The sequence below is a fragment of the Polypterus senegalus genome, chromosome 5 (assembly GCF_016835505.1).
Source record: "Polypterus senegalus isolate Bchr_013 chromosome 5, ASM1683550v1, whole genome shotgun sequence".
Classification (NCBI taxonomy): Eukaryota; Metazoa; Chordata; class Cladistia; order Polypteriformes; family Polypteridae; genus Polypterus; species Polypterus senegalus.
The window spans coordinates 107,558,743-107,576,084 of NC_053158.1; the positions used below are offsets into that span (position 1 = coordinate 107,558,743).

The 17,342-nt window shown below is 36.7% G+C and overlaps 1 protein-coding gene across 2 annotated transcripts in view; it reads right to left on the reverse strand.

Annotated features, from left to right (window-relative positions):
* Window positions 1–17,120, reverse strand: part of zcchc2 (zinc finger, CCHC domain containing 2) — a 159,339-nt gene extending 142,219 nt beyond the window's left edge. Inside the window, exon 1 of one of the 2 annotated variants that reach the window (XM_039753206.1) lies at window positions 16,066–17,120. In XM_039753206.1, the coding sequence (XP_039609140.1) occupies window positions 16,066–16,782 (717 nt within the window). In that variant the 5' untranslated portion in view covers window positions 16,783–17,120. The remainder of the gene's footprint in view (window positions 1–16,065) is intronic. The other variant, XM_039753205.1, reaches the window with a different exon arrangement.
* Between the last annotated feature and the right edge of the window lie 222 nt (window positions 17,121–17,342).

Here is a 17,342-nt window from a genome sequence, read left to right on the forward strand (position 1 = left end):
CTGCCAGATGGAGACCTCCCTGCAGCATAGAGGTGTCCCGAAGGCCAGCAGGGAATCCTGGACAATGGAGTTTTTATCCACAGCCCTGCTGGATACCATGGGGGCCACTAGAGGATGCTGCAGGGAGGAACAAAGGAAATTTGCACTACGCCCTGGAAGTACATCTGAGTCACATGGACAAGAGGAATGCTTCTGGGTTGAAGAAAAAGGAGTTTTTATCTGACCCGGAAGTGTTCCTAGTCACATGGACAGAGAGAGTGAAACACTTCCGGGTCAAGGACTATGGGAAATCCTCAGACGGCAAGCTGAGCTGGATGGAAGGGTGGCAACATGTCTGGGAGTAGGAGGATTGTGTATTGCTTAATAATTGTGATTTATATGAGTATTGTGGAGTATAGGGTGCTTTGTGCACATTATTTTGTTAATAAAACAAATATTTGGACTTTTAACTGGTGTCTGACGTATTGTCCGAGGGTTCAAGAGGACGATAGCGCCCCCTATCTGTCATAATATATATCTATCGATAGATCAATAGATAGATAGATAGCATTTTTAATGTAGGTAGATCATTTTGACTTGGTCATTTTAAAAGTAGCTTGCAAGGCAAAAAAGTGTGGGCACCCCTGTTTTAGGGCTGTAGGATCATTTATTTTAAGTGTCCAGAGTAAAGTGAAAATCTTACTTGCATGCGCTAAACAACATGCTACACAAGAACACACCCTGTTTTTCTCTAGTGACAGAAGTTTTGTATGGATCATCAGCTTCCTGGTGCACAAAGTCAGCTTCTTCCTGGGGATAAGGAAAACCTCCTAAGCAGAAATGTGGTGGACTCAGCTGTCAAAGTTCATTTTGAATCATATTAAACATGTAAATTCTGTAAAATACATTTAACAGTCTGGGTGCAAAGCTTAGAGGCACAGATTACAAGGTGCTCTTCTGTGAAGTTGTGCCTGTTCCACAAAGCAGTCCAAGACTAAAAATCAGGGCACAAGTATATGAGACAGCAGAACCACTTGCCTTTGAATCACAGGGACAAAGACATACTGTTAACATAAACACTCTGCAAAAGCACTAGTTATAGTGTACAGCTCAGCATTTAACATTGTTGTACCTTCAAAGATTATTACCATGATCCTACACTTGGGACTTACAGACATCCTCTTTACCTGGTCTAAATGTCAAATGCCTGCACATTTAGACTGGCAGCATCACTTCCTCCTTATTGCTCCTCAACACAGAAACTCCACAGAGTAGTGTGCAGAGAGTTCCATTTTCTACTCATTTGCTTACATCTGGCTAAATAATGTGCATTTAGTAATTTGCTTACATCTGGCTAAATAATGTGTATTTAGTAATTCACAGGAAAATGACATAATAATGTTTTAAGTTTAATTTTAAGATTGGTTTAAAGCAGTATTTATTTTTCCACTTACTGAACAGCACATCTCAATGAATAAATGTATCACGTGCACATGTTGAGGAAAATAAGGTAGTCCATGGCAATTATATGACTCTTTATACAACCTACACATGTCTCAGCCCCGCAACCAACCCAATAAAACTTTCCAGTTTGTTATTACACTGGAGGAAAAATACCCTCTCCCATCAATTTAACCCCTGTGCAATTCATCAACCTACTGCTTACATTGTCTATGTGTCAACGTGTTCATTAATAAAACACAAGGTAGAATTTAACAAAAAAAATGTTAAACGCAAAACGGAAGTCACCAGAAGCCTTCAGGCAATACAAGACAAGATGCAACAAACAGATTATTGGAAATCCATCCAGTATCCAACCCACTATATCCTAACTACAGGGTCACGGGGGTCAGCTGGAGCCAATCTCAGCCAACACAGGGCATAAGGCAGGAAACAAACCCCAGGCAGGGTGCCAGCCCACCACAGATCATTGGAAATGTACTTCCTTTAAATAAATAAATAAAAAAAAAATGTTGACATGTTCAATATCTTTCGTCCACTGTATTGTAGAAAGACCAGGAAGTCTTTCTAAAAGACGTCAAAAGAAATTTACAAGGTTTTAAAATTACATCTAACTATTTTAACCAGCTTTAAGATCCATGCACCAACTTGGGTCAAGTGATCCAGAGGCTTATAACCATTAGCTGAAGCTGTTCAATTTATGATTTTTCACAAAATAAATAGTAGTAGAAGAATCTCTACATCTATTTCACCAAAGAACTTTTTTTATTTGCAGCCAAATTAAAATTATGCAAATTGGTAAAGTGCAATACCCTTGGTTTGAGTTTTGTACACCAAATTCTATTATCTTTGTAAAGCATATTCAGTTATTTTATGCCAGTTTTATTTTTGTTTTACTTTGTACAGCAGATTTAAATGTGCTTTATAAACAAACTAGATTTGACTTCCTTGACCTGTAACTTGCATATAAACATATATAAATATTTCTAATAGGAAATCATTTTAGACTTAATTTTTCTTACAGATGACAGCCCAACAGTATACTGCTCATCTTTAAATGTCCATGCATCAACATTTGGGGCAACAACTGCTTTCCTTTTGTTAATTCCCCTGTCATATTTACTAAGTGTTTGCTACTGAGCCAACTTTCTCCATTTAATCTGATTCATGGTGCTAATACTCATTGTTTACAAACAAGGTTTCCACCTAACACCCGCCAAACTCAAAATTATGGAATAAGATACTGTGTAGTGCAATAACACAGGTGCATGTTAAACAAAATGATGTTTACCCTAATCTCCTCTTCTCTTTCATTCCTTTTTCTTCCTTCTTACATTCCCCTTTCTCCAAATGAGTTTATTTCTTTTGAACAAACTTAAATCTCCTGGATTGGTGTTGTAGGACAAAGGGGGGAATTTCATATTCTGCTTAGCTTTTAGTGCCACATGAGGCATGTTAAAACATCAGATTAACAGGGATACAGAAATCCGGCTTCATTCCCAATCACCATTCCTGAAATGGCTTAACAGCCACTCTTACCTTACCAGGATCAGCTCTGTATTTCATCTGAAAACAAAAGGTGTAAATTGCAGTTGAACTGGCATTTCTGCAGACTCCCTGAGACATGGATCTGCCAGATGGACAGGCTAGTCCGAACAAATAGCTAATGTATAATTCAATGAGTGGCAACTGTGATGATCAAAATAATGGTCCTGTAAGCAGACACTGGATCTGTAACTGGAAGTGACTTAAATCCAATCACTAGAGGTTACACCTCATTTAAAATAAAAATAATAAAAAAAAATAAAAAAAAAACTAGCTGCACTCATCTCTTGCACTCTATGAAACCTGCATGCTCTCCAATATCAAAAACTAGATATGCATCTCCCTCTTTTATGAGAAGCTGAAAGTTGGAAATCTCTTTTCTTTGTAGACCTAAACGCGGAGATCAATTCTGCCAAGACAAAAGCACTGTGCCAGTGATGGTGCCCAGTCTGAGGAGACAGAAAGGCAGCAACTACTTCAAGAAGGGAATTGCCTGCAGAGGACACAGCAAACAACCTGAGAAAAGCACAACACCCTATGAACAAAGGACCATGCTGCTATGAGAAAGAGTGCACTCCAAAACAAGAAAATCCTCCACATGAAAAAAGAGCAAAAGCAACAACTACACAAAATATCGGAGACACCCTCCTTAAATGCTTGGTATCGTAAAACTGTTTTTCTGTGAAAAAACAAATTAAAACTCTAAACAGCAGCTAATAACAGCCATCCTCTGCTGTTCTGCATGTTTGTCTTGTCCTGCCTTATATGTCAATATGTATATGCAGTTACGTTAGTTTTATATCCCTTGAGATTATCAATAACTTGTATTATTCTGTGTCTTAAAATAAGTGTGTTTCAGTCACCTTGAAGTAAGTTTACCAGCCAGAGACAGCCTCATATAGAGAAAGGTAAGGAAAATTAACTAGGGGCTTTACCAAATTATTTAAATAATCTCTTCCATTGCTTAAGGCAAAACTTATAAGTTAAAATTCATTCTGTTCTTTATTACATTTATCTTGCTGCCTCTGGAGGTGGGCAAGATTAATCACTCATTTTCCTACATATTTTGGTGCCCCTGAGTGGACAAGTTAAAATCCCTTCACTCTCATACAGTCATAAATTTCCTTTAAAAAGATGTTCCCTAGTCAAACAGCTTGCTATAGCTATATAAATAATCTAATTCATTAGATATTTTACAGAGCAGTTAGTGATCTCTTATTCTACTTGAGCCAATCCTACTACACAAAAGACATTCTTAAGCTTATATAGATAAGAAATTACAGCCAAATAGCTGTTAGCCATGCTATAGACTGCGAAAAGAAACAAACCAATTAGCACATGGTAAAATCTACATTTTATTTTAGATCCAGAAGATATCCTTTGTTCTATAATATGAATATATTTGAGAATACCTATGTAGAAAACTGGTGATATGTACACTAGTAGTCAAATATTTGGACACACACAGTAATTTTCATGTTTTTGCTGTAAGTTAATAACTTTACTTATCATGATACCATTAAACAGATTAAAAAAAATATAGCCAAAACATCACTAATGTTAATAATGGCTATTACAGCTTGAAATGATCAACTTCTAATATATTATTCACATATGACTGCAAAGCAGCCATTCTTTCAGTGTCCTAATGGTAAACTCCCTTAGCTTATCTTTAGTCATGTTTAAATGCTAAACGCTTATTAGAGAAACCTGTGTAAATTCTATTACTACTGTTATTCTAATCGTTTAATACTAGCAATCTACTCCGCTATCGGAGTTCTTTATATTTTAAATATAGACTTGAAGGGTTGTCTTCTTGTACGTGATCCTGTACTGGTTCAATTTTTACCTTGTTAATTCAAAGAGTACTCTTCTTTGCTTTGTAAAGTACCCTGTGAGAGTACATTTCGTGAAAAATATGACATAAAAATAGGGATTAACTAATTGATTTAATGGTAGAATGGGCATAAAATGTATACAACTATCACTACTAGTCTCTTTACCGATATACTGTATGTAATGAATGTTTTAATATAAACAAAATTCTACTAAAGTAACACTGATTAATTGATAAATGTTTTACATACAGTATCTCACAAAAGTGAGTACACCCTTCATATTTTTGTAAATATTTTATTATATCTTTTCATGGGATAACACTGAAGATATGACACTTTGATACAATGTAAAGTAGTCAGTGTACAGCTTTTATAACAGTGTAAATTTGCTGTACCCTCAACATAACTCAACACACAGCCATTAATGTCTAAACCGCTGGCAACAAAAGAGAGTACACCCGTAAGTGAAAAATGTCCAAATTGTGCCCAATTAGCCATTTTCCCTCCCCAGTGTCATGTGACTTGTTAGTGTTACAAGGTCTCAGATGTGAATGGGGAGCAGGAGTGTTAAATTTGGTGTTATCGGTCTCACTCTCTCTCATACTGGTCACTGAAAGTTCAACATGGCTCCTCATGGCAAAGAACTCTCTGAGGATCTGCAAAAAAGAATTGTTGCTCTACATAAAGATGGCCTAGGCTATAAGAACTCCCTGAAACTGAGCTGCAGCACAGTGGCCAAGACCATACAGCGATTTAACAGGACAGGTTCCACTCAGAATAGGCCTCACCATGGTCGACCAAAGAAGTTGAGTGCATGTGCTCAGCGTCATATCCAGAGGTTGTCTTTTGAAAATAGATGTATGAGTGCTACCAGCATTGCTGCAGAGGTTGAAGGGGTTGGGGTTAAGCCTGTCAGTGCTCAGACCATACGCCGCACACTGCATCAAATTGGTCTGCATGGCTGTCGTCCCAGAAGGAAGCCTCTTCTAAAGATGATGCACAAGAAGGCCCGCAAACAGTTTGCTGAAGATAAGCAGACTAAGGACATCGATTACTGGAACCATGTCCTGTGGTCTGATGAGACCAAGATAAACTTATTTGGTTCAGATGGTGTCAACTGTGTGTGTGAATACAAAGACAAGTGTGTCTTGCCTACAGTCAAGCATGGTGGTGGGAGTGTCATGGTTTGGGGCTGCATGAGTGTTGCCGGCACTGGGGAGCTACAGTTCATTGAGGGATCCATGAATGCCAACATGTACTGTGACATACTGAAACAGAGCATGATCCCCTCCCTTCGGAAACTGGGCCGTAGGGCAGTATTCCAACATAACGACCCTAAACACACCTCCAAGACAACCATTGCCTTGCTAAAGAAATCGAGGGTAAAGGTGCTGGACTGAAAAAGCATGTCTCCAGACCTAAACCCTATTGAGCATCAGTGGGGCATCCTCAAACGGAAGGTGGAGGAACACACGGTCTCTAACATCCACCAGTTCCGTGATGTTGTCCAGTGGCAACCTGCGAAGCTCTAGTGAAATCCATGCCCAAGAGAGTTAAGGCACTGCTGGAAAATAATTGTGGCCACACAAAATGTTGACACTTTGGGCACAATTTAGACATTTTTCACTTAGGGGTGTACTCACTTTTGTTGTCGGCGATTTAGACATTAATGGCTGTATGTTGAGTTATTTTGAGGGGACAGCAAATTTACACTGTTATACAAGCTGTATACTGACTACTTTACATTGTATCAAAGTGTCATACCTTCGGTGTTGTCCCATGAAAAGATACAATAAAATATTTCCAAAAATGTGAGGGGAGTACTCACTTTTGTGAGATACTGTATTTGTATAAATCATTTAAGTTCAGTTTAAAAAGCTGAAATGTTTATAAATCCTATTGCAGCATGCATCAAAAGATTTTGTAAAATTAGCAAAAGTTATATATAGGATATGCATACACACTACAGATAAATTACACACAAAATCTTTATCAATTTTACAAAATAATATGCTGGTTATACACATTTTCTTAGTAATGAGAAGTTATAAAACCACAATAGAAATATACATTATGTTATAATTCATATATTACTTAGTAAAAGTGTTTTGTAACAAGAAACGGAATATTGAGTTAGGGAAGATCATCAGCTTTTATAAATACTGTGCCCTCAATTATGTTTGGGGCAAAAGGACATTTTTCCTTGTCTTACCACTCAGGGCCACAGATTAAAATTACAAATCAAACAAACAATTCAGACATGATTAAAGTTCGCATTGCATTTATTTAAGGGTATTTGCATACATTTCTGTCACACCAGGTTGAAATTACAACACTTGTTATACAGAGTCCCTCCATTTCAGGGAACCATAATGTTTGGGCCAATTGGCGTCACAGGTGTTTGTGATTACTTAAGTGTGTTTCATTGCTTCATTAGTGCAGCCATAAGATGCCTAGGCTTGCTTCTACCTAAAGAGTCTGTAGGTAACTTTGTTTAATATGAGAACAAGAGATCCATCAATCTAAGTCAAAGAAGCCATTATGAGACTAAAAAATAAGAAAATAATAATAAATAATAAAATAAGCCATTAAATTGGCAAAAATCTTAGGATGACCTAAATCAATTGTCTGAAAGTATCATTAAGGAGAAAGAATGCACTGGTGAGTCCAGTAATTACACAGGGACTGGTAGGCCAAGGAAGAGCTCCACTGCTAATGACAGAGAAATCTACATTACTGTAAAGAAAAAGATCAGATCAGAGACAGTCTTCAGGATGCGGATGTGTACAACTTCTGCAGATAGTAGTCTCAACAAGACCCCAGGAAGCTTTTAGGGATTCTATTTCTAAAGGAATAAAAAGTCTTTAATATGGCTGAACAGGGTGACATGGCAGCGCAGTGGTAGCGCTGCTGACTCACAGTTAAGAGACCTGGGTCGCTTCCCAGGAGTTTGCATGTTCTCCCCATGTCTGCGTAAGTTTCCTGCCACAGCCCAAACACATGCAGGTTAGATGCATTGGCAATCGTAAATTGTTCCCTAGTGTGTGCATGTCCTGCCCGAGGTTTGTTTCCTGCCTTGCACCTTGTGTTGGCTGGGATTGGCTCCAGCAAACCCCCATGACCCTGTAGTTAGGATGTAGCGGGTTGGATAATGGATGGATAGATGGTTGAAAAGTACTATTTACTCATAACATCATGAAAAGTTGAATTTAGACAAAATGTGTACACAGATTAAATTATTACACTTGATGCCAGAAGGTCAACTTTATGGAAACAACACAAATTCTAATGGCACTGCTCTACAATAATCTATCTCCCATTTCTGTAAAACACCATAAACTTAGGCAATAGCAGGAAAATGATTTAATTAAAAAAAAAAAAAAAAAAGTATCTCTTTATCAAATGATGTGGTGCTTTTTATTACTAATCAATACATATTTCCAAATGCACTAAAGGTGTTCTATAAAATGTTAGGGTTCAAAGTTTGAACCTGAATAAGAGATTATTTCCAGTAAATAGCCTTGCTCATCAACTTAAATTTGATCTGTTCCCATTAACTATATCACAACTGTTTATATGCCACAATTTAGCCACAATTGCAGAACGATTTAAAGACCTGTTCAAACCACATTTTAATAACCTTAAGTGTGAACCAAAACTTCATTATACATAAACTAGGAAAATTAACATTGTTCAATGAATATCCATTAAATGATTATACAGTATGTTTTTCAGACTATTCTATGATAAAAACCAAATTATTCTTAAACATGTTATCCTAACTATTTTGGAAAACAGAGAGCCCATAAAATATTCTGTTTTTTTTTTTTTAAAGATTTACAGCAGATGGTACCATGGCACTAACCAACTTGCAACACTGTGACACCAGTATAAATATATGAATTGAGAGTCTAGACAAAATCAAAAAAATGAAATCTCTTGAACTCCTCTTTGCATGCTTTGCTCAGTGTTTCTTTTACAGTAGTACCTTGAGATATGAGTGCCCCAACGTACGAGTTTTTTGAGATAAGAGCCGTCCCTAAGTTGATTTTTTGCCTCGAGTTACGAGCCAAAATTCAAAATACGAGCCATCAAAGAGCTTGTCGACGCACATTCAGAGGAAATGACGATGGAGAAGTTGACGGAACTACAGACGCAGCAACATATGCATGCAGGAGATCGGTATCGGGGAGAAGGCAGAGGCGGAGGAGGTTGTTACCTCATAAAGTGAGATAAAGGAAGTGTTTGCAATTTGGTAAAAAAGTTTCAAATTTTAAAGAAAAGAAACACCTTGAAAAAATTACAACCGATCACGCAGCGGCTCTATTTAATGACACTTGCCTAACACTTGAGTTTATTTAAAAGATAACCCTGAAAAAAATTGCAACAGATAGGCTAGTGTTATTAAATAGCACGGCTGCACTAACGCTTGACTTTATTGAAAAGAAACATCCTGAAAAAGTTACAACTGATCGCAGCAGCTGTATTTAATGACACTTGCCTAACACATTTTAGAAACATTCTGAAAGAGAGGATGAAACAGACCTCATTGGACAGGTTTTTATCGAAAACCCCTGCAGATGAAAGTGAGGAAGGTGTGGCGAAAAGGGCAAAAATCAGTGAATAACATTCAGCTATTCAGTTCAGCCTTTCTCCACCACCTCCGTACATTATACTGTACTTAATAAAACCAGTTTATTGTAGTACATTCTATTGTATTGTGTTTTTATACATTAGTCGTTATTTATAAGTACATTTTTTTCTTATTTAAAAACATGTAACAAAAAAAATTGCAGTGTTTTTTGGGGGTCCGGAACGGATTAATGGCATTTCAATTCATTCAATGGGGAAAACTGATTTGAGATAAGAGCATTTTGACTTAAGAGCTCGGTCAAAGAACAAATTAAACTCATATCTCAAGGTATCACTGTACTGGGCAGAAAAACAGTGATTATGCACTTATTCATAATATGGTAATAAAGCAGGAGCAATGTAAAAAGATAGAGGTTACTGGTAATTGTATCACTGAAAGACGTTAACATGTTCCAATCTTTCTCAAAATACACAATTTTTAAAATGTATAATGGTGCTTGGTGCTGGGACCATTACAGATTGTTATATTGGCAATATGCTTGAACCTTTTAAGCGGCAGTGTGTAAAATATAATCAATCATCAACACATTTCTTTTACTGTATGCAAATTACATACTTTGGTAAAATAAACCTGGATGGCTTACCTAATTTTAACTCGAGATCTAAATAAAAGTTTTAAATATTTATCACAGTTTCAGAGTCATAAACAATGTAACATCATTTTTAAAACAATAATTTACATATAAAAAAAAAACACCACAAACACGGAACAGCCCGGTCCTAGGTTAAATAATAATCATTTCTATTTTTGTTGCCACTTCACAAGGTATTTCATTAAACTCAATTTGTATGTCAATGTATAATTTTGGACAATACATATGAAAATCTTCTAACATACGTTTTGAACACTGGGCTTTATATTTTAACTTTTTCTTATATATTGTAACGGGACAAAGTATTATTCTTAAGTTCTTGTTTGTTTTACTTTGCCAGAGATAGATGAATATAGACAGATAACTATCTATATATTATTCTAGGCCTGTCTTTAACTCTTTCATTCTGTTTATATAAAAAAAAAAATCAAAGCATAAACGTATATGCAACTGATTAATTTCCTTCTGCCTTTGCGATGCTGTTTGCTTTTTAACTCTCATTTTCAAATAAAAAAAAAATTATATGTAGGTAATAAGTTCAGACAATCAAAATTATGCTGAAAACAATTAAGAAATGTCAATCAATACACAAATAGTACAAAATTGATGAAAGATCAAAACATATACGTGAAATTAAACGCAAGGACAAAAGTAAATGCGTAGCGCAAATCAGAAAGGTATGGTATGTAAATTTCAAAATTTTTAATTTTAAAGAATATCTAAACTTTAACTACAAATGATCTCTTACTGGAAAAATTGTAACACAATGATTCCATTGATTGTAATTTATTAAAATTACTTCAAACAACCACCGTAATAACTGATAAAACAAATTTCTTTCATTGTCACAATAACATTTAACAATGAAAAACAAATCTGCCAACTGTTAGTGATCATATGCAGCCAATCATACGTGATAAGTATTAAACACAAACACTAACACTAAGTTGCGCAATTTCACCAATGAATTAATAACCTTTCATGGAAATTCAGAATGAACACAATGAAGAAAATTTCACAAACACTATTAAATCACTAAAAATACTGTATTTTAAGCACAAAATCAAAAAGTAAATTTCAAACAAAAAGAAAAAAAAAAAACAGCTCAAAACAACTGTGGAACACAATTTGCCTTAAGAAAGACATTAACAAGTACCTAAATGTTGAAATATGATCATTTGTTTAACAACAATATCACAGAATCAACTGTCAAGAAAGTATATTAAAATGCTGTCAGTCAATCAAAGTGGTGGGGCAAATTCTAGAAAATTCCTAGTTCTGGGTAAAAAAGGTAGATAAATTTGATGCCTATAACAATGTCAATCTTACGAGGCAATAAAATTTTATTATACTAAATGTGTCACAAAGATCCATACCAAACATCTGAAGTACACTTCCATATACTAATTGTAATTAGTTATTTTGTTAGTGGCATTGATGAGTGCCAATTTGCCAGTCTTTTGTAAAGCACCACCAAAGCATACAAAACTGGATTATTCTCCACTCAACTCTCCTTATACCTGGTTCAGGTAAAGTAGATACCATTTCTGATCAGTCCAGTCAGATTATAATGAAATTTCATATCAGTGTGTTTCTTATAAAATTTCAATCACTTGTCTTGGTTTATAATGCAAGTTTACATGGCAAAACTACTTCCAGTAATCCGCTCAAACTGAAATTTCAAATCTGTTTTTGTGGTCAGTAATATACCACTTAGTCACCTGATCAATGTCAAATTTTATATCTAACAATAAGTAATGATCATATATAAATAGAGATAAATAATTAAAATTTTGTAAGTGCCGATACCTGTTAAGATATCATTTCCAGTTATTCAATTAAGGTGAAATTCTATACCTATGTGCTTCTTACCCTAACTAATGACGATACAAACTTTAAATTATTTTTCTCCTCTTATAATGTAATTTCTCATGAAAAACTACTACACAAAATGTAATTTAATTGTTTAAACTATGTACCAGTTTATCTGAAATTTTTTTAAATGCATTCAGGTAAAGTGCCACTTCCAGTTGACATATACTGCCTAAACGTTTACAGAAAACTAACATTTTATTATAACACCCATATCCCAAATTTCATTTATCTAGCTAAAAGCGTTTTCAAGTTATCGTGTTTCATACATACACACAGAGACAATTGCAAAAATAGTCAAAATGTGTTCAGAAGCATATGAAACATGGAGATTCATCAAAATCTCAAGGTCACATTTTTTCACAATTACTGTACTTTCTGCAAGAATATTAAATACATCAGATTACACATATCTATTACCTAAACATAATCTTGTGCATGGTAGGAATACATAGCCACCAAATTGATAAGATTTTTTTGTGATTTTTCTGCAATGATAACCGGTTATTCTATTTATTAATTATTGTGCAGACTCTCAAACTAAGTAATTTCCATCCATTCATCCATCCATCCATCCATCATCCAACCCGCTCTATCCTAACTACAGGGTCACAGGGGTCCAAGTAATTTCTTCGGGTAAATATCAAGTATGTCTTTTGGACAAAGAAGGAATACTAAAGTATTCGCACACAACCAAGTTGTGAGATTGTTTTTAGTGTAACAAATCCTGAATACACATTTATTTACTTTTTTCATAAGCTTTGGGAGATCATGTCTCTTCTATTCATTTCTATACTAAATTGCTTGTTATTTGTTTCTTTTATGTTTACGAATATCATGATGATGAACACCAAGTAACTTACCCTCTATAATTTTACAGAGCAGGAGAAGTGATCAGCTGTGGCTGAGATTTGTGCAAGTTGCTCTGCAGCCAGAGGAGCCGCTTCAAACAAAGAGCACATTGGAGCAGCTTCTACAAAAAGCACATCGAGCAGAAGCTGTAGTGCTACACCAAACTCCGCAAGTGCTTCAGTGTTTTGTCATCAAACAAATAAAAATGAAAATACACAAAATTTACAAGCTGAAACAACTTCCCTCAAGGGAAATTTGAAATACTAATCTGTAATTGATGTCACACAGAATATAAATATAGTCTGAAAATTCATCAATGGTTTTCAAAGGGTGTTTTGTCATTTTAAATCTTCATACAGTGCATTGCATTAGAAATATCTCAATGAAAATTTAACTCTTCCTACAATTTTATTTGTGTGCCAAATTTCAATAAAATTAGTCTACTGGGAGCCAAGCTGTTTCATGTGGAAGTACAGACAGCTAGACATGGTGATGACAGTATGTGAATTTCTAATTGTATTTGAATGCAGCTAAAGAAAGTGGACAAAAGGCATTTATTTAACCCTTCAGAACCTTTCATACTACAACACATTTGAGTATTGAATAGTGTTCAACACATTGGGCTTCCTATAATAGTTTAATGAGAAAACAGCACATTAATGGTCTTCACTGATCTCATGTCAACATATGGAAGTAAACCCAAGAAATTTAAAAACATTTTTATACTGTAAATTTAAGTTTAACTCTAAATGTGATTTGTTCTAGTACCAATTAGTTGACAACCCAGCAAACAAAAGGACTCAACAAGCATAAAACATTATAAACCAATGCGGAATAATGTAGTGCAACTAAATATTCCCTGTCTGAAGAATACTGAGAAACCTGAAATCAGTTTCCACTTTTACAAATTAAAAAAAAGTGAGATGGATTAAATCAAAGTTTTCTTCTTTTAGGTGTGACTGACATCTTCACCTATCGTGATATTACTTCAACTTTAGTCAAAGAAAAAAATGAATCCTAATACATCACAGAATTTAAATGCAATACTTAATTACAAACAAACCTATTACAGTACATTGTATTGCACACTATTGTGTCATGAAGACTGTCAATTTCCATTCTACTGCAGTACTAGGGTGTTGTACCATGTTAGCCATTATGGATGTAGTGAGAAGTCAAGCAGAATGATACCTTTTATTGGCTAACTAAAAAGACTACAGTATGCAAGCTTTTGAGGTAACTCAGGCCCCTTCTTCAGGCAAGATGTAATCAAATGTTTGAAGAAGGGGCCCGAGTTGCCTCGAAAGCTTGCATACTGTAGTCTTTTTACTTAGCCAATAAAAAGTATCATTTTGCTTGACTTCTCACTACATTCTAATGTATAAACTGTATTTACAAATATTAAAAGATACAAATTACTGTTCTCAAGATTACAGTATTTGTAAGTTAGCGAGAAACACCCTGACAAAGCTGCAAACATTTTTCGAGTTCTCAGTTTGTATTTTTACTTTTCCATGCTTTAAACATTACATTTTATTTTAATGAAATAGAATATACAAGTCATTTTTGAAAAATGAAATAAGAATTAGAATTCTAACTGAACCAAGTGAATAAAATTTGAGTGTTAACGTGACTGTAAACATGCTGTGAACCTTGACATTTTCTAAGATACCAAAGATTCTGAGGACTTTAGGTAACCAAAGTAAAACTCAACAAAAATGCTTTATCATACCGATACCTTGTTAATTTACTTTTACACCGTAATCTCTATAGTGTATTGTTTTTACTAGTAAATACGCCCAAATTCAAAAATATTACACCAATTACAAATACAAAAAAAGTGTAACTGCCCAATTAACATGTAGTGATAAACTGGAAAACTTTTTCCCTGTCGTGCATTTGTATGTACTAATAACTGGGCTAATCAGAGGTACCTGTAATAAAAAAAACATCATATCAGGGGTTCTTCGTTACATTTAGCTGTGTTGATTTTGTTGACCAGTTTGTATACATCTAATAATTGTGTTCAGTGATGGTACATGCCTTTAATGGCAATACATAAACTGAAGAATGACATTCAAATCATGCAAGGAGATAGAGTGAAGAATGACATTCAAATCATGCAAGGAGATAGAGTACAACAAAACAGTGTAAGAACGTTATTATCGATAAGTCTAAGTTTCAGCAACTGCATTAGATTACGGAACCCTACATTATACCTAAGCGTCGCTAAGCTTGGGAATGATTTGGACTTTGAATTTTTATATCCTCTACCTACTAGCCTTGTACATTTTTAATCTTTTCGACACATATATCCCTGTACCCCGTGCTTGGCAGAAGATGTGCTGTTTTACCAAGGAAAGTTAACTTGGCATTCTATCCATTACGGATGAGTCATCTGGCTTCAATTCTCCAAATACTCATAAAACCACTAAAAACAACAAAAACGAGCACATGCACGCACGACAGATATGACCGAGGACTGAAAGCGCGCAAGCGCGATCTATCGCACATAAAACAAATGCAAGATCACCTGGTCAGCGAGCATGACCACTGTTTACTAGCCCTTGTTAGGTCCCTACTACTCTTTCGTTTCCTTAAGTTTCCTTTTCATTAGCGGTCACCCACCCATCACACTCCATTATACGAACATCTCGGGAAGAGGTAGATCGTTTTGTTTCAGATACGCGCTTGCGCAAGCCCCACCTACCCATTTCATTGGACACTTTAAGCGTCCGTCATGCAGACCGCGACAACTCTTCTTTCAGCCCACTCATTTTAAGGGGTGTAAGCAATAAATTAAAGTATATTACTGAATAAACGTATTGCTTAATCGAGATCTGTCAATCAGGGGACTAAACCTTTAAGTTGTAGCAGTGAAAAGTCGCCCGTTTTATAAGTGAAGCCTTCATCTCTACCCGCTGTTTAGCAGTGGGCGTTCGCTATCTTGTTAATTAGAACATTCGTTCGTTGAAAACTTGCTGAGATACGTACTGCAAGCTCTGTGCGCGGTCGCGTGTTTTTTTTTTTAAGCAACACGAATGCCATTTTTCATTACCCACAAATACTATGAAGGCGACATTAAAAAAACACGCATGACATAACACCGCTAGACTGTAGTTAGTATCCCACCCCAGGATGGGGCGCTGCCATCATAACTCTCGCAAATTCGAACAGGCCATATCACGCAAACATCATGAAGTCAATGCTGTCCTCAAGATGACCCACCTCAGCCAAGTTGCGACCCTGGCGCCTACTAGATACCAACTTACCCGTGACCCGCTCGGGGGATACTGCCGCCTTTCTGTCTCCACTGTCCTCTCAAGTGTTTCCAATTGGTTTCTCAAACTCTCTCTCTGGTGAAAAGGGAAGGCCGGGTGTAGGGACGCCATGGTGAAAAGCAGGGACATTTGCTGTTGCAGATGAGAAACTCCAACGTCCCCCGTCGTGCCAAAGCTCCTGGTAAGACCGGTGTTCTCCACGCGGCTCAGGGTGCGAAACAAGATGCTGGCACACTCCCTGCTCTCCGAGGATAACAGAGAGAGACACACCAGTAGCTTAGAACGGACCACTGGGTCAGACACGTCTGTCAACAGGCCCATCTCAGAAGGACTGTTAGCTCTTATCTCCCAGTCGCGCAAAACGTGAAAATCTTTGCGAGCGAGGTCCTCTAGACACGAGCCTAGAAATCGCAGTTCCAGAGGCTGGCACATATGCAGCAGACCGCACATTAACTCAATGCGTTTGGCCGGGCACAGGCACAATCCGAACCACTCAAAGACCGTCTCCTTATCCAGAGTGCAAGGAAATTGCCGCCCATCCTGGGGCTCGTTAAGTCGACAGTTGCAACAGCAGCCGCCGGGTAATAAACGCGGCTCTGGGGGGCAAATTGGGGTTGTTTCCAAATCGTCGTCCGCCGCCTCGTCCTCTTCTCCTCCTCCACCTCCTTCTTCCGTCGCCGACTTCATGGGGAGCTTCATCTTCAGCATTATCAGTGTCTATGGTATCTGGAAAAAAACAATTGAAGATCATGAACTAAAGGCCATCCTTCGTGTCTCAAACTCGACGTGTGCTCTGCAGTTTTAAAGTTGTCTCTGGTTTTCCAGAATTCTCACAGTGACACTCGGCGTTATGGCTGTTGAGCTTTAGTCGGGTTGCTCCGCTGTCTGCTTACGGAGAAACTACAGCCAATCACGGTCGCCTCTACCGACTGCCCCCGGGTCCTAAAGCTCAGAAGATAGCCAGTAGCAAAGTAAAAGCGCGCTATGCTCTGCCTTACTCGAGACCGTGTGTCTTTAATGGCATAGAGAACGAGGGAGCCTCTCTCCAAAATCCGTTTTAAATATTAGTTTTTTTCGAGGCTTTTAGGACGAGAACAAGAAACTTATAATCAACCGTTTGGCAGCGCCTAATGCTTCTCATTAAATTATCTAATTTAATAAGCCCGCTTATAAATATACACAACCCGGTGACTGAAAGGCTGTGGTTATGAGTACCTAAGTAACCTATGAATAATATTGAGTTCTCGTAACACAAACAGTGCTGTCAC